Source organism: Chanos chanos, chromosome 6 (genome assembly GCF_902362185.1).
Source record: "Chanos chanos chromosome 6, fChaCha1.1, whole genome shotgun sequence".
NCBI classification, from domain to species: Eukaryota; Metazoa; Chordata; class Actinopteri; order Gonorynchiformes; family Chanidae; genus Chanos; species Chanos chanos.
In genome coordinates this window covers 19,372,998-19,396,284 of record NC_044500.1, presented here as the reverse complement: position 1 = coordinate 19,396,284, position 23,287 = coordinate 19,372,998, and the positions used below count along the sequence as shown (strand labels likewise).

Below are 23,287 nucleotides of genomic sequence, written 5' to 3'. Positions count from 1 at the left end.
TTTCCACTTGATCTGGAGCTATGAGATCTGATTTTGTGGAATCCTCTGTTTTATTTTGTTTTTGTGCTTTTTCGCTGGAGTCCTTCAATGGAACATTGAAAATGCCCGGTTTGTCTTAACAGATTAAGCTAATTGCTTAAGGCCCGTCAGTGGCTGTTTAAGAATTATGATATATGCAGAGGTTGGCGTTTGATGCTGGATTAGTGTAAGTGAATGAAATCATTCATTGGAGAGCAGGGCTCCTCTTTGAGCAGTGAGTTACGCTGGGTTAGGTAAGTGTGTGACGCGAGAGTAAGCTAAGTTTGTGACACCTGTTGTGGGAGGTCAGCTGTTTTGGCTAGAGAACACCACATGTCTTGTGACCACTTGTCAAGTTTGATGATTAAAAACTGCTGTGCTGTTTGAGCTTTGTACACCCTGTGCACATTCTCAGCTGTCTGAAGAAGTTAGTAGGAAGGATGCAGATTGATGAGAAAAGATCTGCTTTGAGAACAACTTACAGTTCCACAGCGCCTTGGGCAAAGCATTTTGGCAAGCTAGGGTTTTCTGAAGAACATTTTCAAAGGCATTTGCCTGCAGAAGACATAGTCCCGCATAATACCCTGGTCTCAAGGTCTTCAGAGCTAGAATAATGCCCTTTGATTCAACAGTTATAGTACAATCCTTGCGACAGACCCATAGACAAACGTTAACAGTGGCATACCACCCACCAGTGAAACAAGAGAAGTGTCCTCGCTGTCTGATACAAGTGACAGGAGTAAAGTTAGCTTGCATGCTAAATATATCCTCTGCTGTTCGGTGCATATAAGTATGCAACGTGTACCGCCCAGCCACTCTATGTGGAAATATGAGGCGTTGGTTGAAGATAGTAAGACAAGTCGTTATCAGGAGACTGGGGTTTACACACAGTACAAAAATTGGTATGTGTTGCCCACGGCCTCTTACAATAAATGTACTGTTATGTACGTAATGTTTTGCTGAGTCAGTTAAAGGAAATCTGCTTGGCACACTGTCAAAACAGAGGGCTCTAATTACTATTCTCAATATCTGAGATCAAAGAAGGTGATGTTGCATTGTTGGAGTTACCTCATACAGAGAGAAACAAAATATATTATGTTATTGTTCTTAATTGAATGTCTTTTTTTTTTTGTCTTTGATGCAGACCGTGTAAGAAACGTAACAATGGCAAAGAACTGCCACAATGATTACAAAATGAAGTTCTCCTTGGAGGAGGAGTATCCTGACCTCTCCCAGCACAACAACCACATGGCCAAGGTGCTGAGCAAGGACGTGTATTCCAAGCTGAGGAGCAAGTCCACCCCCAGTGGCTTCACCCTGGATGACTGCATCCAGACTGGCGTTGACAACCCTGGTCAGTACAACCAAGAAGTCCGCATCTGTCCATCTTTAGCATCTGACCTGAGCAAAATCACAGCATTTTTATGTTGCAAATCTTCACTGAAGATCTTTTAAATGATCCCACATGATATGAGGTTTTAATCGATTATCCCCAACTAAACCACTCAGTGCTACACAAATAGTATTGACTCAAAGGTTTTCTTCTACATATCCCTTCATGCATGTGATAGTTGCAAGGGGTTTAAAATAAGGCCCAACCTCTCCAACAGGTTCCTTCATATAGCATCTTTGGTGCCACAAAAGCATTATGAGTTCTCTATCAGAGCTATGACTCACACACAGGCTATGCATCCATTGTTTCTGTCTGTAGGTCACCCCTTCATCATGACTGTCGGCTGTGTTGCTGGTGATGAGGAATCCTATGAGGTCTTTAAGGAGTTGTTCGACCCAGTCATCTCAGACCGTCATGGTGGCTACAAACCAACCGACAAGCACAAGACTGACCTGAACTGGGAGAACCTGAAGGTATGCAAACAGTTCCATATGGCCTTCTTCTTTGCTAACACTTCTTTTGCTATTGAGTGTGTTCCATCAGAAAACATGATGATGCATGTTGAAATGACATCAACCAACCCACTAACCAAGTAATTGTATTTCTCTTCTGTCAGGGTGGTGATGACCTTGACCCCAACTATGTCCTGAGCAGCCGTGTACGTACTGGGCGTAGCATTAAGGGATTCACCCTGCCCCCCCACAACAGCCGTGGTGAGCGCAGAGCAGTTGAGAAGCTGTCCATTGAGGGTGAGTCTCAGATTCATTATAAAAACTGAGAAAGCGGGGAGACATTACAAGAAGAGAAAAAAGTGAAACTCCTGAGTTCATTACAGTCATTTTTATGTTGCCCACCCCCTGCCCCTTTACACATAGCTCTGAGCAGCCTGGATGGTGAGTTCAAGGGCAAATACTACCCCCTGAAGGACATGACCGATAAGGAGCAGGAGCAGCTGATTGCTGACCACTTCCTCTTTGACAAGCCCGTCTCCCCCCTGCTGTTGGCTGCTGGCATGGCCCGTGACTGGCCTGATGCAAGAGGCATCTGGTGAGTAACAGGAGCTGCAGATTCCAGTATCTGCTGGAACCGATCAAGCACGTGACGAAGACATGCAAGCCTCTATCTTCTTTCTGATCTTCCTTTTCTAATTAAAGGCACAACGACAACAAGACCTTCCTGGTCTGGGTGAACGAGGAGGATCACCTGCGTGTCATCTCCATGCAGAAGGGTGGCAACATGAAGGAGGTCTTCAAGAGGTTCTGCGTTGGTCTACAGAAGGTAAAACAGCAGTTCCAGTTTATAAATAAGTTCTGTATCTTTGACAGTCTGCTGCACAAAGCATCGCCTGCAATGTAAATTCTATCTATCACATTCTTCCCCTGATTAACACAGCATATAATGAGTGCAAAAGGAAAAACATACCACAGATGATGTGTGCTACAAATGCAAAAATATGTCCCTGATTTTTATCCTTAATGGCATGTCATACTTGCTTTTGTAGGGATACTGAGTGAAATGCAAGTCTGTCTTATTTTATCTCCTATGTCCGATAGATTGAGGACGTTTTCAAGAAGCACAACCACGGCTTCATGTGGAACGAGCATCTTGGCTTCATCCTGACCTGCCCCTCCAACCTGGGAACCGGCCTGCGCGGTGGTGTGCACGTCAAACTGCCCAAGCTGAGCACGCACCCCAAATTCGAGGAGATCCTGACCAGACTGCGTCTGCAGAAGCGTGGCACAGGTATGCACTGAAATGGCACTAAAAATCCACTGAAACTCCAGTTTCTGATGGTGTGACGGTTTGAAGCTTGGGTTTTGTTGGGGTACTGCTTGATCAACCAACTTGTATCCAGGTGGAGTGGACACTGCCTCCGTCGGTGGTGTCTTCGACATCTCCAACGCTGACCGTCTGGGCTCCTCTGAGGTGCAGCAGGTGCAGCTGGTGGTTGATGGCGTCAAGCTCATGGTCGAGATGGAGAAGAAACTCGAGAAGAACGAGTCCATCGATGGCATGATCCCTGCCCAGAAGTAAAGTGGAACCTACGCTTCTTTTTTATTCTCAAACCATACATGATGAGCACGCAAACAGGAGCAACACCCTTGTTTGACCTTCTTTTATTTTTTTTTCTAAAAGACACTCGACTCTGCTCCCTTTCTACCTTTTTATTTCTTTTCTCTCTATCCTGTCGTCTTCAATTTCTTCTTCCCACTTTTTACTCTGACCTGTGCCATCTTTACTCTTTCTCTGTCAGTGACGTCCTGGGATCAAAAATCCACATAGTTGGGAGATCCTGACTATGTTGTTTTCACCTTAACTCACAACTTTTTTTTGGTTGTACAAAGTAACTGAGTTAATAAAAAGCCCCATGTGACAATCAACATTCATTTGTTCAAATCCTGCGTTCTGTGCATATTAGCACTATATGCTACCAAAGCAGTTCTCACATTTTCTCTGTGGGTTTTTCACGGTAATGTTTTAAGAAAAACAATGAAAACAACAGTGTAAGATTCATACAAAGACATAGCACGTTCAAACAGGTAAAAGTACTTCTCCCTCTAAGAGTAAAAATCACAGATAAGCTTTGATACCACTGAATTTTTATTTCTTGGTATTTCCAAACCCCCCTCCCCCCCCCAACTTTCTTTACATCTAATAGGCAGACAAAAATAAGAATCTAAAACTTTCAAATAAAGAAAACTATACTGACCGATAATTTGCCTTCTTTTCTACACAACTGTACAAATATAAGGAATCGGCTGTCTTTGAAGGAGAAGCAGAGTGACTGTGAGAGTCAATGAATATCTTGGTATGCAAATGAAGCTGATAAGTCAACCAGTAAGATCACAGAAATCATGTCTGCCAACTCAGGCATTAGGTAATAGATCACTTTAATGAAACAGACTTCTTTTCCTCAATGAAAAGCTAATTCAAGGCAACAAACAAGCCAATTGGTAACTGACAACCACACAAGCACACTGAACAAATGAAATAGTCTGTACGTCATCAACAGAAGCCGACATTCTTGTTCGTCCTCTTGTAGATCAAAACATTCCTCAAAATGTGGGAAGTGCTCACACATACAACAGCCTCTAATTCAACTCTCATTCAAACACACAAACAGCCATCAGACAGTTGAAGTACATGACCGAAACATGACTGATTTTCATTTCATTTTAAAGGAAGTACACCACGCTTTAAACTTTAACGGTGAGTGAAATCACCATAATAATTATTAATAATATTATTAATAATAACAACAATATCCATATTATTAACAAAATTATTAACAATTATTATTAATGTATCAACTGATAGATCAGATAACCATGAGCTTTCAAGTGACATTATGTTATATATGCTGAAACAACGGCCGTAATTGTCATATGCTGAGCCATCTCTGACAAACACTGATCTGAGACCAGTCTGGAAATACAGTGAATGTCACAGATAGGGCTACAATGAACACGAAAGAGAAGGACAAACTTGAGTCATTTCACTCCACCAATTCATTGCTGGAGGCAGCATTTATTCACATTCGTTGGCTGCATGTCTGAATGAAAACTATTGTGAATGACTTGGCTTGTGTTCAGACTGAATAAATACATATCTACTTGGGCTCCACTGAATACTAAGAAAACAGTGAGACTACCGGAATCCTCTCTCCTTACCACAGCTGAAGAGAGAAGGGAAACAGGCTGTGTCTCTGGACTTCCACATGTAGACTTAAAGGTTCACTGCATACTGGCTGTGTAGCTCTCCTCAATCGTTAATTTCAGAGCACCGATTTCTTTTACAGGAAAATGTTATGATTGTTTTTTATTTGAACCTGATTTGCTCTGCCTTTTTAAATGATCATAACCTGACTGTGATGTTCAATTGAGTACTCATACCAACATGGGGATTTTCGGGGCCTTTCACAGGATGAACGAACATGCAGTGAGACTCACTCATCACAACTGTGATCAGTCTCCAATTTTGAGATGTCTTTGTCTGTTTGTTTCCCAATCAATCCTTTACACTTAGGGGAAAAAACTGTGCACTCAAATGCCACAAGTCTTACTTTTTACTGTTAGCAATACTTTTAAGCTGTTGGAAAACAAACAAAAAAACATAAATCACGATCAAGTAAGTGAGTGAGTAGGCTAATGGGTGACAGCTTCGGAAGGTTTTAGCGTGTGTGTTCGGATGAAGGCTTTGCAATTCACGGAAGTGGACTTCCAAAAAAAAAAAAAAAAAAAGCATTTTTCAGGACATCTCATACTTCATCATGCTACATTTTCTGTAAATACACTGCCAAGTCATGAGAAGAGAATAAGTTGTCATGTCATAGATAAATGTGGTTCTAACCAAACTGTCCAAACAGTCTCTTTGTAGCAATAGTCCAGTGGGGAGCAGAATCTGGCTACATGAGGTCACTCACTAGCAAAACACTTTTTTTTTTTTCTTAAAAGAGCAAACAAACAGAACTCGGAGGTTTTAATGAGGCTCGTGAAGTACGCTGTACCATTTAAAGTGGAAATTTATTTCTCAGAGGTGATGCTGTTCACTCAAACCTAAAGTGCTACTGTTCTGACCATGTAGTACATCCGCAGAGAAGGACAGCTGAAAACGCAGAGGAGTAAGGGGTTAAGTGTTAGTGGCTCAGAAAAAAGCAGTCAACTCAAACTCAGCTCTGAAACACTGGCAGGTCTGACAGCTCGGCTTCTTGTTACACTGACCACTGCAAGAGATGGACAAACAAAAGCTAATGTTATGTCCATACAAAATGTGCAGAAAAACATACAGAGATCAACAACAACAACAACAACAAAAAGATTCACCATATCTCTCTGCCATTTCAGAGCGTCTCCCAAGGATGTCCAGAGTTCATTATGGTTTGTGAGGTCACACACTCTTTTTTTCACACATGCTATTCATTTGCAATCTCAAATAAGGATAAAAAAGTGACTTTTTTCCCTGCTAGATGCAGATACAGAATAGAAAATAATCTAAAATTATTTTAAATAGCAGCTGTTACAAAGGAATGACGACATGTCAAGACATTTTTGTGACAACAAACGCTCAGAAATTTGGAAATTTGAAAAAAAAAAAGAAAAAGAAAAAAAAAAAGGAAACTCAGCCAGATGCTTGGTGTATCAGCGGTAAAGGGTAAAGTCTCTCAGCAGGGCTGGCAGGCATCGCTGCCATCTGTGTCTGTGTGTATGTCTGTCTGTCCAATTGGAATTGGAGGTGGGGGTGGTAGGTGGAGCGGGTGGTGTCCTCTCTGGTCACAGCTGTCGACCAATACAGTCCTGACTCCCTCCCATGCACCACCTCTCTGCTCTCACCCTCCACCCCGCATCTGCCCTCAGAGTTCCAGCTCCTTGGACACTTTGGTGGCGATGTCGCGGAAGGCTAGCGGCGCCCCCCACAGGCGTTTGAAACGCACGCCGCTCGTCTCGGTGGGGCCGGCCGGCAGCTGGCACACCTCGGCTTCGAAGGCCACGCGTGAGCCAGCTGCGCCGTGCGTGCAGGACAGGAGGAAAGGCCCGGCCTGGTGAACCTGGCACCCGCAGCCCTGCGCTGCCTCCCGCAGCGCCGACACCACCTCGACCGGGTCCCGCGGGCTCCGGACCCTCACATCCCAGCCGCATCGGGGGGTCCGGGGCTCTGTGGCTTTTTGATTCCCAGGTAAATGGCGACTGGAGAGATGGGCAGAGGTGGAGGGAGCGAGATGGATGTGTGATGAAGAACAAAAGTAAGAAGATATGCATAATGAAGGACAGAGGGAGAGAGATGTGTGAAGTGGCGGACATGTATGGGTGTTTGTGAGTGGGGTGGAAGGGTGGTGAGTGGGCAGATGGGAAGTGGGAGGGGGGAGGGGAGGGGAGGGGGGAAAAATTAGTTAGTGATCACTTTACAAACAATATGATAACACAACCTGAATGTACACTAAACTGTCATCTCCCTTACAACAGAACAGACACATTTAAATATTGTAGACAGATTAAAATGTACTTTTTAAAGTATTCTACTTAATGAGATCAAAAGGCAAAAATCAAGATTCTGAAATGCAACTAACAAATCTCGTTCTATATACATTCCGTTAGATATGACAGAAGCTACAGAGGACAGATTCAGTGACTCAGAGAACATACAGTTAGGAACACACACTTATCTTTTTACCGTCCATTTGGAGTTCCTCTGGCCAACAACACCATACTGATGATCACTGATCTAAATATTACATCTCACTCTAATGTTCTTACATTACAAATATTACAACTCGCTCTAATTTTGTTACACATTTTTATCTCACTTAAGCTAATTCATCCTCTCAAGAGATATTGGAGTCACTGAGTAAATTTGACTTGGAGGACATGAATGGAGAAACAGGCATCGTCACATTGTACATTAAATGCTACCACTTACAGATATCTTCAGTTGTAGCTTAGGCCTATATATAAAGCAATCTCCATAGTGTAGAGGCCCTCATGACATGTTTCATTCTCAAGTCTGATCTAACCTTGAAAACAAACAACAATCGTCTTTCTCATCCTCCATGTCATAATTTGTCATAGCTGCTTGTGTTATTCAAAGCATAAGCAGCAGTCATACACTATTACTATACACACTGTGTGGTTGCACTTAATGAGAATTGTGACCACAAATACAAATGGTCTCCGCGTGTGGATATCAAACCAACTTTTCTTTTTTTTTTTCTTGGTGTCCGGTTTGCTAGTTTTCATTCGCAGGTCTCGACTAATGAAAACCAGCAGACCGACGTGAATCAAAGACTACGAATGGGACAACCTGTGCACTGAAAAAGCCAGTTTCAAACTGGTTTCAATTTCAAGCCAAACCAAATTGACTCGCATGTGCATGTGGTTGCGCAGCTGAAACAGTTCACAGCTAACTGTCAGAGCAGGGGAGGGAGGAGCCTAGGGAAAGGAGTCAAATTCTGGGGATCTGAGCAGTCTATGGGCTAGACAGCTACTGTACTTCATCACAGAAAACGACTGTTAATGCACACAGTATAGACAAGCAACTGGATACTGTATACAACGTATACGAGTCATGTCATATCCACAGCAACGTTCAGCAAACACGGCATCCGGCCCATGCCTGAGTTTACCTGGTGTTTTTACCCTGAATCTGTGCGTCTGGGGCTAAGAGGGGGAGGGAGGGAAAGAACCAGAAAAACGGGCTTTTGTTAAAAACAGAGAGATCTACTGTATGTCCATGGACTATGATGTAACAGTAGCTTAACTGTTTTAACTGTTTTGTCTACATGTCAGTTAGCTCCAGCTGTATACAGAATAGAGGGGACCTGCCAAACCTACTAATGCACTTAACTGATGACTCTCTCACACAAGGGTCGCAGAGCTAAGAGTCTAGAGCCAAGTTAAATACAGTGGACTGCATTTACAGTCATATACTTTAAACTGTTACCTTGCGTTGGTGGAAGAACTAGACCAATGACTTGATCGTACAAATACAGTCCAGTCACTGGGCACATTATGCGATTTGCACTTACTAAGAACTTAAGCACATGTTAAAACATACACTACCAATTCCCAAAGCATTTATGCTTTATGTTATTTTGCTGTTTTGTGTTTCTGCTCTGGTTTTTATGCCTTTCTCTAATGATGAGACCCACTATAACGAACAGGATGATTCCTCTTACAACTCTGAATCAAGACAGGATTCTGCTTTAAAAGCTTCTTGAGTAAAAAGTCTCTAATGTCCGGAGAGGGCCTCCTATTCCGCGATACTCACCTTGTGACCGGAGATCTCCTGACTCTCTCAGGTTCGTCTGTGACCCTCAAGAAGAAGACAAAGGGGCGTGTTAGAAATCAGTCAACCAGTAAGGATGCTGATCTACATCGCTAATCCCACACAACTTGTCAAGCCAACAATCATATCAAAGGTCACACCAAAACACAACATCTACTCATTCGAGGGCCACAGTGACAGCAACCTCACAAAGGCAGTCCACAAGAATAAACCATGAAACAAAAAAAATAAGAAACAAGCAAACAAGAAATTACAGATAAATGAAACAAGCACAGAAATTCTTCCGCAGGGTTTTTTTTTTTTTTTTTACAGTGGGCTCATTAACAGGCTTCTTAATTACCGGTGCAAATCTAACCTTTAGTCAGCTAAGTCTTGACTGATGTGCGACTAATTAATTAACATGCTCTGAAACATCAGCACTGTGGCCTACACTCACATCCTCAGCACCATACCACAGTGCAATTCCATATAGATCCACCTGAGGGCGCTACAGCTAAAAAAAAATACAAGGGGCTTCACTTCCAACAATGAAGAAATTACAACTGACACGGCACACCAAATGCTAACAGTTTCCTAAAAGAGGAGCTTTCTAGTTTTCCATAACAGTCTTCCCGATAAGTCTGATGGCATTTCTTATCGACTTTGTAAGGAAAAAAACTAATCAGGTTGGAAGGGAGGGGACCAACAAGCCTAGACTTTGCTGTAAGTCTCAGGCATTGAAGAGGATTGCTAATGCGTGGATGTAAACCCTGTTACATAACTAATCCAGGTCTAAAACCTTAGAGGTGATACTCCAAACCTGGACACTACCTCACAGGTACCGATGTTTAGTCGCTTCAGCCTGCAGCCTGACTGTTCCAACACGTTCCTTCAGTGAAGGAATTAAAACTGAATACGCAATCTGTCACTCACTGTGAGTGTTTTCACAAGGGCTCTCTCAGTGGATTATAGACATGTCTTGAGCTTAGTTAAGCATTGGTTCTGTGAATGGCTGCTGAATGAGAGAGCACGTGGAAAGAGTGCGACAAGTAGAGACTGAATGAATGCAGTCGGGGAAAACGTGGCAGCATTGAGATACAAAGTGCCCTTTGAGTGCCAACATTAAAAAAAAAAACAGCCAATATGCTATTAAAGATACAAGATGTTACATGCTTCATGGCTGAGCTCAAGAAAAACCTCATGCATGTTTGCATGCGGATGCTGTAACAGCTACAGCCTCTAGAGGGAGCTCTGATGCCCCAAAGTTGATGAGGGAAAAGGGCAATACAGACAGCAGTGAAGGTCACCAATGGGGAAAGAGGTATGGGAGGCGCTTGAGAGCAGACACACACACAGACAGATCACCAGACAGACAGAGAGAAAAATAATTCGACAGATAAAAAAAAAAAACGTCAGAAACACAGGAACAAGACTTACTAACGGTTTTTGATCCCTGTGGTAGAGTGCAGCCCGAGATAGACTTGTTTGAGCTCTGACGCTTAGAGGGGTCAAGATTGACCCTAGAAGATAAAGACAGAGATGAGGAAGAAGAGGAAAATAAGAAAGAATGAAGACAGCACGATAGATAGATAGATAGATAGATAGATAGGAAGACAAAAAGAGAGCTGGAAAAGTGATAGAAAAAGAAGATTCTAGCAAGGAGAAAAAACCCTGAGAAACAAAAGCAAACCCAAAACATCACACGCACACACCCAAACCACAGCCAGGGGACAGGGGGAAGAATGTGTGAATTAGGGAAGTGGGGAGATTAAAAAGCTTTTCTGGTTAATAAAGGACAAAGCCTGAGGAGATGCTGAATACTGAATAGGGTCTTTGTGATGGACGAATCTTCTGAAACACTTGGGCTTGCTCTATACAGTCTTTGCCTCTGGCAGACACACTCTTTCTTCCTGTATTTGGCATTCAAATCGCTCTTCATAAGCCCTCCTCCCCACCCCTGACTGACTGGACAGGCGTCCCACCAATCTGAGAGGAGCATAGAGGACGAGAGCACTACAGCAGTCACTACAGCAGTCTCAGGGACTTCCCTGAGCAAGCTCCACTTAAAGAGTGACAACCTGGTGGAACAAGATCTAAGGAATTATGGGAAACCATCCTTCAGAGTTCCTCTGATCTGACCTTGAGGGCTACACTAGTAAAAAAAAAAAAAAAAAAAAACACTGCCAGGGGATGGATCTCTGGTCACATTTACAATCTTGCGTGTGCATTGAAGTTGAGTTTGTTTGTGTGGCTGACAGTCTGCCCTCTCTTCTCTGACTAGCCAAACTGCTTAACCACATCGTCTCCTTTCACTGGACTCGTGACAATTTACCAGACATCTCAGATGCCTCTAGCTACCTTCCCATGGAGACTTTCATCTGTACGTGTGTGCCCTGAAACGACAGTCCCTTCCTGTTTCTGCATGGGCAAATATGCATGGATTCACCGGGAATAATGTAGATTAGGGGCTTTTAAACAGGAGCTTTGTGATATTGTGATGAAAAAGTCAATGTCAAATTAAATTTGTTTAGTTAAAATCTCAAGGGGGGTTTTGAAGAAAATATTTTGGGTCAAACGGGTTCAGCTGGTAAAAAAAAAAAGGTTGAAAAGCCCTGGTCTAGAAAATTGCTCCCTCACAAACTTTTCCACAGTAATACACAGCTCTCGTTTTCTCTTTTAAAACTGTGACTGCCTGAACACCCCTTCAGCTCTCTGTGATCCAGAGAACAATAGCAGAGGCTAAACGAAGCTTACTTAATAATCACTTGGTTACCTAATAGAACGTGCACGATGCAACTGATTTAACACGTGCTGACTGTGAACTGCTAAATTTCCCGTGGTAAGAACATAACAAACGAGAGCTAAGCAGACGATTTAACAGCCCACGCTGTTTAACTCGTGAGTAATTTTATCTGTGCAATCTATTTTTCCCACTTCACTAACCTGGCCGGAATAATTCCTTTCCCCCGCTTCAGATTATTCATCTCAAAATTTCATTAACTGTCTGAAAGTGACTGAATCGATGTCAGACTAAGTTATGCAGATGGAGCGAGAGGCGTCCGCAGTCTGTTGTCTCCTCTTACCTGCGAGTGAGTTTGGAGGTGAGTTTGCTGAGGAGGTTGGTTGTGGCTCGGCTGCGGGAGTGCGTCAGGGGTGTGGCGTCGTGAGAGAGGGTGGGCGAGGCGGGGGGCGCGGCGTGCGAAGGGGTCCGGCGGTCTCTGAGCTGGCCACCGTGGAAGGTGCTGCGTACGGTGGATCCGCGGGTCAGTCTTGTGCGCTCAGACGAGGTGGAGCTGGACGCACTCGCCCCCGTGATACTGTGGGTGGACGGGGAGACCGGAGGCAGACGGTGCGACAACGTACTGTAAGAGGAAAAAAAAAATGGGTGAAAAAGATTTTTGACATAAATTGAACTCACTAAATTTGTTTAATAAAATGTTTGAAAATGCAGTTCAAAGCTATTGTTACCATGGCGATAAACTTGCTGCGTAACAATGTGTCAGTGTTGATATTACTGTGGTTCTGACTATGCTTATTGCCACCAGCCTGTTATTACCATGGTAATGGCTCAGCCTTATTAACAAAGAACTAGGCAGTTATTACCATGGCGATGACTGACCATGTTTCAAACCATGGCAGAATGTTTGGGTTTGGATATTGTGTCTTGGTTGAACTCTTCAAAAGTTAGTTCATGAGTAGCACGAACAATCATCAAAAAAGTCAAAAGTGCTTGAGTGAAAAGGGCACTCAAAGTTTCCAGCTTACACATAAGCCCAGTTGCTTCTGAGCTCAGAGATCTCAGCTTTCATTTTGTCACAAAATGATATGATGCAGGAGACGAGACACTGGATTAGTGTTCACTGCCTGTACTTATGCATGAATACAGCTCACCGACTCAAAAAAATCAGACACACAGCTTGTTAAGTCAAAAGATAACTTGGGCAGAACACAGGGCAGAATAACACATCTGATCATGACATACAGAGAAGGGAAAGAGAGAAAGAGAGAAAGGAGAAGTGAGGAGAGATGAAGAGGGAGCAGAGGACAACTGTGAGAAGTCAGGATTATCGCTCATAACGACAGAGTATATAAAGAAAAAACAGAGCAAAAGATGGAGAGAGAGAAAGGGAGAGAGAGAGAGAGACAGAGAGAGTTAGTTAAAGTTAGGGAAACACTGGCAGGCTGTGTGAGATTTCCATCTCTGAGCTGCAGTGCTTGGTGTCTGTCCTGTCCTGTCCTGTCCTGTCCTGCCTGCGTTGCTCTAACAGATCTCACACACTGGAGCATACTCTCCCCTGGCCCACAGCCACTTCAGTTAATGCTCTAAATAACCCAAACACTAACACACACACGCACAGATCCTCTCTCACACACATACACACACATACGTGCATGTACAGCCCGTCTCCAGCCGGCTGGACCATACATACAACCTTCTGTTAGAGGCTGACAATACACTCTCTCACTTCAAAACCAGGCAGGATATGAGGACACTATATCTGTTTCCATTTTTCATCAGTTGAGCATCTATGTGTATGCATCCTTAATCAAATAAATAATGTATTGGATGAGGGTCTATGATTTTAATTCCTTACTTTGGCAGGATTTTCAAATGCAACTTGATGTGTACACAGACATGTAAACATCTATAAAATGATATGTGACTGAATGAATGTCGGTGTCTAAGTGTTTGTGTACACGTGTTGTCCATCAGCCCCTAACCACTGCAGACTGCACAGACCACGGGGAAAAGTGTTGAGGCCACTGTGGGTAACACTGGCACAGTGCCAGCCTTGCCACCCTCCCATCCACAACACAGCCAGTCCACGTGCCGCCCACCACAACCCTCAGGTCACATGACCGTGTCCCTCAGATCCTCCCCAGGAAGAGACAGAGACAGAGAGAGGGGGGGGGCAATCAAGGGAAGGGAGGAGGAGGAGAGGCTAGTACAGGTCACTAAACGGATGGAGCAGACGCCATCTGGCACTTACACAGAGCAGAGGATGCAAAGCCCTCCCCACACAAACACGCCAAACCGGAGAGACGCACTATAAGCTCATATAAGCTCAATATCTTATTAGCACAAAGTGTAAATATGTTTGACAATCGTGCCGCGGCTTTGCAGATACCGTACATCTGAGATGTAGTCCGCTAATTTGCTGGTATGTATTTTTAGGAGGCTTTCATATGTAAACGTGTACCCTGAAGAGACACTCCCTTCCTGGTTCTGCCGTGTAAACATGTCATCACTGGCAGTGGTCTAGAGCATAGCTCTTTGACTAACTTTGTCACGCTAAAGCACAGCTCTCCACTTCCTCTTTTAAAGCTGTGTGACTGCCTGAACACCCCTTCAGCTCTCTGTGATCCAGAGAACAATAGCAGAGGCTAAACGAAGCTTACTTGATAATCATATTGGTTACCTAATAGACTGTGTGCGATTTCTATTTGATGCAACCGATTTAATGCTATCTGACTGCAGACGGAGCTATATTAAAACTATCGCTGTTAATGTTTCCCTGTTTGTCCTCTCTCTCTCTCTCTCTCTCTCTCTCTCTCTCTCTCTCTCTCGCTCTCTGCTGAAAAACGACTTGAATGACTCAACATTTCACAGGTGCTGCTGCCCACACACACACACACACACACACGAGAGTGCTCACTCACACACACGGCTCACCTGTTTTCCTTTCCGTTCTGCAGTAATGTGTGTCTGTCGGTGCTGGAACGGTCTGTACATACGTAGGTGTTCCTTCTGGTAATGGCACTTCCAGGGATGTTATTCTGGAAAGCACAGGAAGTAAACTTTTCTAGCATCTTGTGTTTCTCTGCATACACTAAATAATAGTCTTCATACACCACACCACAAACTATATCACATGTCATCTCATCATGTACCATTTTGGAAGCATCTACTCTTATTATCTAACGTAATATTTAAATATAACAGTACTGTTACATGTGATTGCATGTACTAATAGTCTCAGCAGATCATTTCTGTATCATATCTCTTCTGTAGCCAGGTCAGTACACAGCAGTTTCCCTCATACATCCGGTAGAAATGCTTGTAGTGCTTTACTGTAATAGTGGTAATCTCACACCATCAATACCACGTTTCCTCTAAACATCAGCGCAAGTCTGCTGAGTACCCAAGTCCGGGTGATTTTTCATTACTCTCAGCTACTCCTTGTCCACACTGTATGTAACACGCCTTGACAGGTCACATGTACTATATTCAAAGAGAAAAGCAAAGAAACAAAGACCAACAGGCCCCGAAAACTGGCCCTGTAAGAACAGGCATGTTGGTCTCTGAGGTCTACACTGCGGTTCCTTAAGAAGAAAAAAAAAAAACACTTCTCCTCCACTCTTCTGTATCCTGAACTCCACCGGATCAGCTCCCTGTTGTTGTGTGGACTCACCGTGGTGGATGTGACATCCTTGCGGCGCTCTGGGATCTCCGCCTTGTTGGGGTTGTTGGCGCTGCTGACCATGGGGCTGGACGGGGGGAGGTTTCGGCTGCCCACCACGCTACAGCTGGCCTTTCGCGACTGTAGACGCTCTTCCTTGAGGTCCCCCTCACCCGCAGTGGTTGGGCTACGCTTAGGGTGGGTCACTGGTGCTGCCGGACCGCCTGAGGGAGGGAGGGAGAGAGGGAGAGAGAGGGAGAGAGAGAGAGAGAGAAGGATGATCATTGATAATATATGACCAATTACTACAGCCCATTAGTCTTATGAATATCCATGCTTTTCTCCTAAAGCAAAACTCATTTTGAGTAAAAGGATACAGTGAAAATGTAATATGACCGTGAATTGTGAGTGTGAACCTGCCAACAAAATAGATACGGGCTTAACACACACACACACACGCACACGCACGCACACACACAGAGCTCAAAGCTTCAGCGTGTGGCTAAAACCTCCCCCTGAGTCCTCACTCTTCATCAGTTTAATGTCAGAAAACACACCGAACACCAAATTCACTCGGCCATATCTACTCATCCCAGCACCAGCAGACAGCCTACACAAGGAACACGATCTATAAAACATCACCATAAAAAGTAATTCATGTCAAAAGTCAGTGAGTGCTGGAGTCAAAGTGCTCTACTCAGACTCAGACAGGAACGTGGGTTACAACAGTTTCAATCTGCTGACTCATGCCAGCAGCTGAAGGAGACTGCGGTGACTCACAGAAGTCACTGTGTCTCCTCTGGCGGTGGTAAGTTGAGGCACTACGCTGAGGCTTGCTTTGGGTGGAGGATGAGGCTGAGCTGGAGGATGAGTGTTTGCTGGTTCCGTTGCTGACAGAGCCGGGCCGCACCCGTGCCAGAGAGAGGGTGCTGCCAGACCTTGACTCAGTGCCTTCCGACTGTCAGAAAGAGAAGGGGGAAGGATCAATTGAAACATGAAGGCACAAATACACATACATACAGACACGCATACATTAAACAGGTATAATATCTCATACAGACAACTCTTGCAACATTAGGGCTGGGTTCTGTTATGATTTTATCGATTCCAGTAGCGATTCCTCTTCACGCTCCAGTTCATTAACAACTCTGTTATTGACTCCCTCACCTCAGTTCAGCATCAGCAATGACCCTGCATATAACTACCACGTCAGTATGTGTCCACACACTTCACTAACGCATCTGTAAAGTCCTCAGATCCAACTACAAAAGTCACTCACCAAAACTCATCACTCACTAATGTTCTCCACAGTTCTCCGCAATATCATTAATGTCCCCACAGTTCTCCACAATGTCACTAATGTCCCTACAGTTCTCCACAATATCACTAATGTCCCCACAGTTCTTCACAATATCACTAATGTCCTCACAGTTCTCCACAATATCACTAATGTCCCCACAGTTCTCCACAATATCACTAATGTCCCTACAGTTCTCTACAATATCACGAATGTCCCCACAGTTCTCTACAATATCACTAATGTCCCCACGGCTCTCCACAATATCACCAATTTCCCCACTCACAACAGTGTAGATAATGTTCATATGCTTCACTACAGCAACAGCAATGTAGCAACCACAATTCATTAGAGCATCATTAATGTCACCAACTTTCACTACATGATTACATACATCCCCACACTTCAGTGCAGTGTCACCTATGCACCCCTGCTTCAGTACAATGTCAACAATATCTCCATATTTCACTACAGCATCAATGATTTCCGTACACTTCACATAACAGCATAGGGCTATTTCAGACAGACTTCACTGGCCAAAACTGAGAGTTCCTGTTTTGTCCACCACTATTTACATACAGACTGTCACTCGGTGTTAATGAATTACACAATGACATAGTCCACTGTGCTACTGACTACTCCAAATCTAATTATCCATTCAACATTTCATTCAATAAACAATATGTATTTTTGAGGGACATGATTCTTTGTTAACAGTGGCACATAAAGAAGCAAAATTAAAGACATTCTTTTGACAGGTGTGAACTCTGGGTTGCTGTGTGGCAGTATTTTTCAGCTGGTAATGAGAGTATTTCATATTCAACTAAACTAGTTATCAAACAACCTAACTTTTAACAGTGTGAACTCCTCTAACCACTTCAGCACTGGTCCACAGGAGAAATCAGTTTCAATGTCCAATGCTATGCCATAAATATAGCAGTAGCAATAGAAATTTATTTCGGTCCTTATTAACATTTTTCCAAAACAAATAAATAAATAAATAACAATAAGGCCTTAAACTAAAAGGAAAGAACAGAGAAAATACTGACCGAAAAGGTGTAGGCTGAAGCTTTAGCTTATTATACCAGCTCTTTTTACATAACATACTCTAATAGATAACCCTTTCACTACTAAATATAGCTATTCATATTTAAAAACGTACACACATAAGACATCACAACATGTGCATGTGTGCACACAGATTACACAATGACTCTCACAATGAATCTCTGCATGATGGCCGAGCTCACCTCGTTCTTACGACCCAACAGCAGGTAGGTAGCAGTCACCTCATTATACTTATGGCCAGACAATGCTTCTCTGATCTCTTCACGGGAGTAACCCATACTAACCATCACGTCTGCGGAAAGGAAAGAGAGACATTCAGACATCCAGATGATCCGGTTAAGAAAGATGAAGAAACACGGGAAAGGGAAGAAACATTGTGTCACAGAGGATGAACAGATGGACAGAAAGGTATATGTCCTCCTACCGATCCGGCTAGCGTCATTAAAGTCTTCCACAGGCTCTACATGGGGCTTAAGTTCATCACCATCATAGCCGACATTCAGCCACTTGTCCCTCATGATTTGCTAAGAGAGAGATTTGTGGTTATATAATCGAGATAAAAAAAAGAATAAAAAACACAAAATTAAGCAAACAAACCAAAAACCCCAGAAAAACTTCAGTAAGTCTCTTTGTAGCCTATTCGTACAGTCTGTGAGTGGTTTGGGGGTTTGGATGAAAGGGCTGTAGCTGATCATCCTTACCTCCAGGGTGCAGCGTTTGCTGGGGTTCAGCACCAAGAACCTACGCAAAATGCCCTCACAATCTGTGGACATGTAGAAGGGCACACGATACTTTCCCCTTAGCACCCGCTCTCGAAGTTCCTAACGTCAAAGAGCAGGACAGGTCAAAACGTACCCTTTGACCTTTCAAAACTAACCACAACACGTCAATGAACACAAATGAAAAAATATGAACCAATGCGTTAACATGGACACATGTAAGGTGTTGCAAAAACAGAGATCCGTAGGAAGTATCTACTAAGCGCATTTCAGAAATTCTTTACAATGTGATCAAATTACACATGGCATTTGCCTTTGATGTACACTTATGGTATATGATCATACACTGTGATGTCCTTTCAAGTACACACAGTGCTTGACGATAGAGTGGTTTTATTAAAGGCAGAGAGTGGATGTGTTTATGTCAAGCTTATGAAAGTTTCAGAAAGTGATGTTACGACCTTTACAAAACAAGGCACCTGTACAGGTCAGACTCTGATAGCTCAAACTGGCGACGGACAACAGAGGGGTATCTGGTTTACCTTGAGGTTCTGTCCATCGAAAGGCAGAGAGCCGCTGACCAGCGTGTAGAGGATGACTCCCAGGCTCCAGATGTCTACCTCTGGCCCATCGTACTTCTTCCCCTGAAACAGCTCGGGCGCAGCGTACGGGGGGCTCCCACAGAACGTGTCCAGCTTGTTTCCCAGCGTGAACTCGTTACTGAAGCCAAAGTCGGCGATCTTAATGTTGGAGTCGGCGTCAAGCAGGAGGTTTTCAGCCTGAGCAAGAGCCAATGAGAAATAGAGATGAGAAAGGAAAGAACAGAGAAGTTTCCAGAAAACAGGATTTAACACGACCGTGATGAGATGGTTACCTGACAATTAGTAATGAAACAAATTTCGGGCTACTTAGAGGTGAACTTTCCCCTGTATACCATGCCAACAGCAATACTTCAGAATGTTCTTAAAGGCAACATGGGCCTTTGAATTCTCAAATTACTGCTGTCTCACTGAGGTTTACGAAAAACGCTTTTCGAATGTTGCAGTGTGAGAAGACGTGAAGAGTGGCTAGCAGAGACAGGCAATACTTACTTTGAGGTCCCTGTGAACGATGTTCTTTTGATGACAGTAGTGAACAGCAGACACAATCTGAGAGACAAACAGAAAGCCACACAGAGACCAAGTCAAGGAACCACAGACAAACGAGCAAACAGAGGCCTTCTTCTACCAGCATGGCTTTTCCCTAAGGCAAGTTCAACATCATGAAGTGCATTAACAAACCCAATGCACAGTGTGGGAGCAGCACACAAAGACGGCACAGATCGTAATCTCCACTATCTCTGCTATACTTCCCTGTTTATGTCATCCTATTCCTTGAGAAATGTTTATGAATCCTGAGCTCACCCCAGGAAACTACATCATGATTCATCTCACCTGACGGAACTTAGCACGTGCCTCCTTTTCCTTCATTCTCCCATGGGACACGAGGTAGTCAAATACTTCACCTGTCAGACAGAGAGAGAGAGAGGGAGAGAGAGGGAGAGAGAGAGACATGTGAATAATCAACCACAGAGAACAGCATATGATTCTGATAATCTTGGGTTGGGGAGATCAGCTGACTGCAGTCAAATGTGCATATATATATATATATATATATATATATATATATATATATATAAGTATGTATGTATATGTATATATATTACATACACATTGTACATATATATAACTGATATTTGTACAAAATACCCATGATTCCCATAGCTGATATAAGCCGTTTATGTGAGTAGTTAAAGAGAAGCACGGCACACAAAACTGACACAGAGATACAACTGTGACTATACCCTACAAAACACTGTCAGAAGACTTTAGAGGCAAAAAGAAAAAGAGACTTGGGGAAACAGAAAGAAAGAGAAAGAAAGATGTAGAGTGAGAGAGAGGGAACAGTAATGACATCACAGGTGGGTGCAGGAAGTGTTACAGTAATAAGAGAGAGGGGGGCAGTCTGCCAGCACATCTGTAAGTGTGTGTTCACTCTTATAGCCACCAAAGCAGATAAGGATTAGCGTGAGATGATGCAGTGTACAAAGCGATCGGATGGGCCAAAAGCCTGGGGTGAAAATGAGAGGCTGTAAGGAACAGTAATGAGCAGTCTGTAATGAATCTTAATTTGTGCTTTGATAGAAGGAGCTGCTGGTACAAAACATGTTAGAGCTAGAGTCAGCACTGGAGAACATATATACTGGGCTATCACATTTGAATTGAACTGGAGGACAGACGGAAGAAAAGAAAGATGATCGAGGTAGAGAGGGAAAGAAAAGTAGAGCATGACCAGGACGTCACTCGACACTGGATGCCTAACTGACGTGACAGACGCATGCATGTGTTTGTGAGTGTTTGTGTGTGTGTGTGTGTCCGTGTGTCAGTTAGTCTGCATTCAAACTTGGTCATGTATGTACATTAGACAGCTGTGAGGCACACAGACATATAAATAAATAACTGTAGGATGCACACACGAGCCTGTTTCTTTTCTACAGTGACAAGATGCCAGGGGGGCTACGAGAAAGAAAGGAATGATGAGAGAAGAAAAGAGAAGGGTGAGTAAGTTAAAGACAACGAGGAGAGAAAGTTAAAAAAAAAAAAAAAAGAATACAGGCGGTGAACCACCAAGGAAAGGCGGGAGATTTTTGGCACCAATATATCATATTCAGCTTATCTATAAAAAATCACATCCCTAATTAGCTAAGTTTGAACCATTCATGTAGCTTGAGGTTTAACGATCCAACGTGTTGTTGTCCACTGGATTCCCGGGACTGAAATATTTACAGAGAAGGTAGAATTGACGGCAGACGACAAATCTGATTTTTTCTCCAGTCATCAGCAAGACTGTTTCTCATGATCAGCTCCACTTGATATAAAGCTGTTCTTTTTTTTTTTTTTTTTTTTTAATTTGATCAACACAAAGAGGTAGCTGCACTAAACTCTCTCTCTCTCCTGTTTGTTCTGCTGCACTGTTGTAGTGACACACAATTCATAAATGTAAGGGTGCAATTCTCCAAAACAAAAAAAAAAGTGTTGGAGATGGAACAGGGAGAACTCACCTCCGCTGGCGTACTCCATTATCAAATACATTGTCTTCTCTGTCTCTATTACCTCGAAGAGCCGAACTGAGAGAACAAACACAGACACAGACATAGACACAGACACGGACACAGACAACTCAAGGTCAGATTCACAACAGCATGACTGACAGTCAAATCTGACATTGGGTTTTGATTTTATTCACCGCTTTATCTTTATAATAATCAAGTGAAGGTTATAAATACAACAATGGCGAATTATGAAAATGTGCCATATAGTATTGTCGATACAATACAATATAACATCAGACTGAGAAATCTACATACATAAATATATTGAATACATTTTTGCACACATTTTAAAGAATCCATTCAGCATCTGATTTGACTAATCTCTGAGCTTCTTTGTCTAAAAATATGACTTAGTTAACATAGTTATTTTACTATGGTTATTCACTTTAAAGCCATTTAAAGCATATAGACTGGAAATGGTTTGTTTATCCATCTGCTGAAAGCTACGTGGGATCAACATGGCAGGTGCTCCAGGAACATGGAAGGGCAGGAATTGTGTGAATTGCAGTGAAACTCTATCTTGGCACTCTATAGCTTGGAATGGGCTATATATTTTGGAGGAAAAAAAAGAGGTTGCCGAGCATTAAACAGAAGCACGTTCAGATCGAGTTTCTCCGTTTCTCACCCACAGCTGTTGCAGGGGCAGTAAATCACATGCGAGAGATACAAAGCAGCGCAGTGTGGAATCTGAAATGCAGTTCTTAGTGGCCAATGTCCTTTCCAAAAAGCACATGTTTGTTGACTTACCGATGTTTGGATGGTTGAGGCCTTTCATGATGCGTACCTCTCGAAAGAGCTGTAAGAAAGAAAACGACCAGATATTCATATCTTTTCCATTTCGCCACTCATGCAAATGTCACCAGACGTTACACAGACACAAACTGTATTTGAATAGCGTGCCAACGTAAAACATAGTCTTAAAACTATTCAAAACATTTAACGGTCATTTACAAGATAACATTTGAAGAAATGAATTTCCATCAAGGCAGGCTTTTAACTGAGCTTTAAGGTGAAACTGAAAAAAAGCAAAAGACACAGTAAGACTTTGTGCTTGCTGTCGCAAATTAATCTTGGACTGAAAAGACAAATAAAGGGCAGGGAAAAAGGAGCTTCAAAAACGGTGGTTTTTATACAAAATGTCAATTAAGACACACAACACTGCTAACTGTACCGGCTTCCCCAGACCCAGATCGAAGCCGCTACACAACTGATAAAAACACTCAAAAACAAAAAAACAAAGCAAAACAAAAACAAAACAACAACAAAAAAGACAGCACCACAGATCCAGGTCTATAAAACTCATTTGGAAAGGTGGTCCAGAGGACCCCAGGGATTGAAGCCTGTGGTAAGACTAGAGTGAGTGGTGTCCATCAGGCTAAGCTCTGCTCCCTCGCGCTATGGCTGACACTAATAGGCTGTCAGCCCTCAGACCTGCCCCTTCCCCCCCTCCTCCCACCACCCCTCAGAACCTCCAGCTCTCCA

General features: G+C 43.2%; 2 protein-coding genes across 3 annotated transcripts in view; one reads left to right on the top strand and one right to left on the bottom strand.

Annotated features, from left to right (window-relative positions):
- The first annotated feature begins 1,182 nt into the window (after positions 1-1,182).
- Positions 1,183-3,445, top strand: ckmb (creatine kinase, muscle b). Its single transcript, XM_030778525.1, has 7 exons — positions 1,183-1,372; positions 1,730-1,884; positions 2,028-2,160; positions 2,287-2,458; positions 2,566-2,689; positions 2,965-3,154; positions 3,267-3,445. Exons 1-7 carry the CDS (start codon positions 1,183-1,185, stop codon positions 3,443-3,445), a joined length of 1,143 nt encoding a protein of 380 aa, XP_030634385.1.
- Positions 3,446-6,537: 3,092 nt separating this feature from the next.
- Positions 6,538-23,287, bottom strand: part of mark4b (MAP/microtubule affinity-regulating kinase 4b) — a 36,676-nt gene continuing 19,926 nt past the window's right edge. Inside the window, exons 4-18 of one of the 2 annotated variants that reach the window (XM_030778513.1) lie at positions 22,553-22,601; positions 21,755-21,820; positions 20,088-20,158; positions 19,746-19,802; positions 19,197-19,433; positions 18,637-18,756; positions 18,360-18,459; positions 18,118-18,227; positions 16,351-16,528; positions 15,583-15,794; positions 14,844-14,947; positions 12,253-12,531; positions 10,607-10,689; positions 9,173-9,217; positions 6,951-7,095 (exon numbers count right to left, since the gene is read on the bottom strand). In XM_030778513.1, coding sequence (XP_030634373.1) covers positions 7,031-7,095; positions 9,173-9,217; positions 10,607-10,689; positions 12,253-12,531; positions 14,844-14,947; positions 15,583-15,794; positions 16,351-16,528; positions 18,118-18,227; positions 18,360-18,459; positions 18,637-18,756; positions 19,197-19,433; positions 19,746-19,802; positions 20,088-20,158; positions 21,755-21,820; positions 22,553-22,601 — 1,776 coding nt within the window. In that variant the 3' untranslated portion in view covers positions 6,951-7,030. Of the gene's footprint in view, positions 7,096-9,172; positions 9,218-10,606; positions 10,690-12,252; positions 12,532-14,843; positions 14,948-15,582; positions 15,795-16,350; positions 16,529-18,117; positions 18,228-18,359; positions 18,460-18,636; positions 18,757-19,196; positions 19,434-19,745; positions 19,803-20,087; positions 20,159-21,754; positions 21,821-22,552; positions 22,602-23,287 lie in introns of both variants that reach the window. The other variant, XM_030778512.1, reaches the window with a different exon arrangement.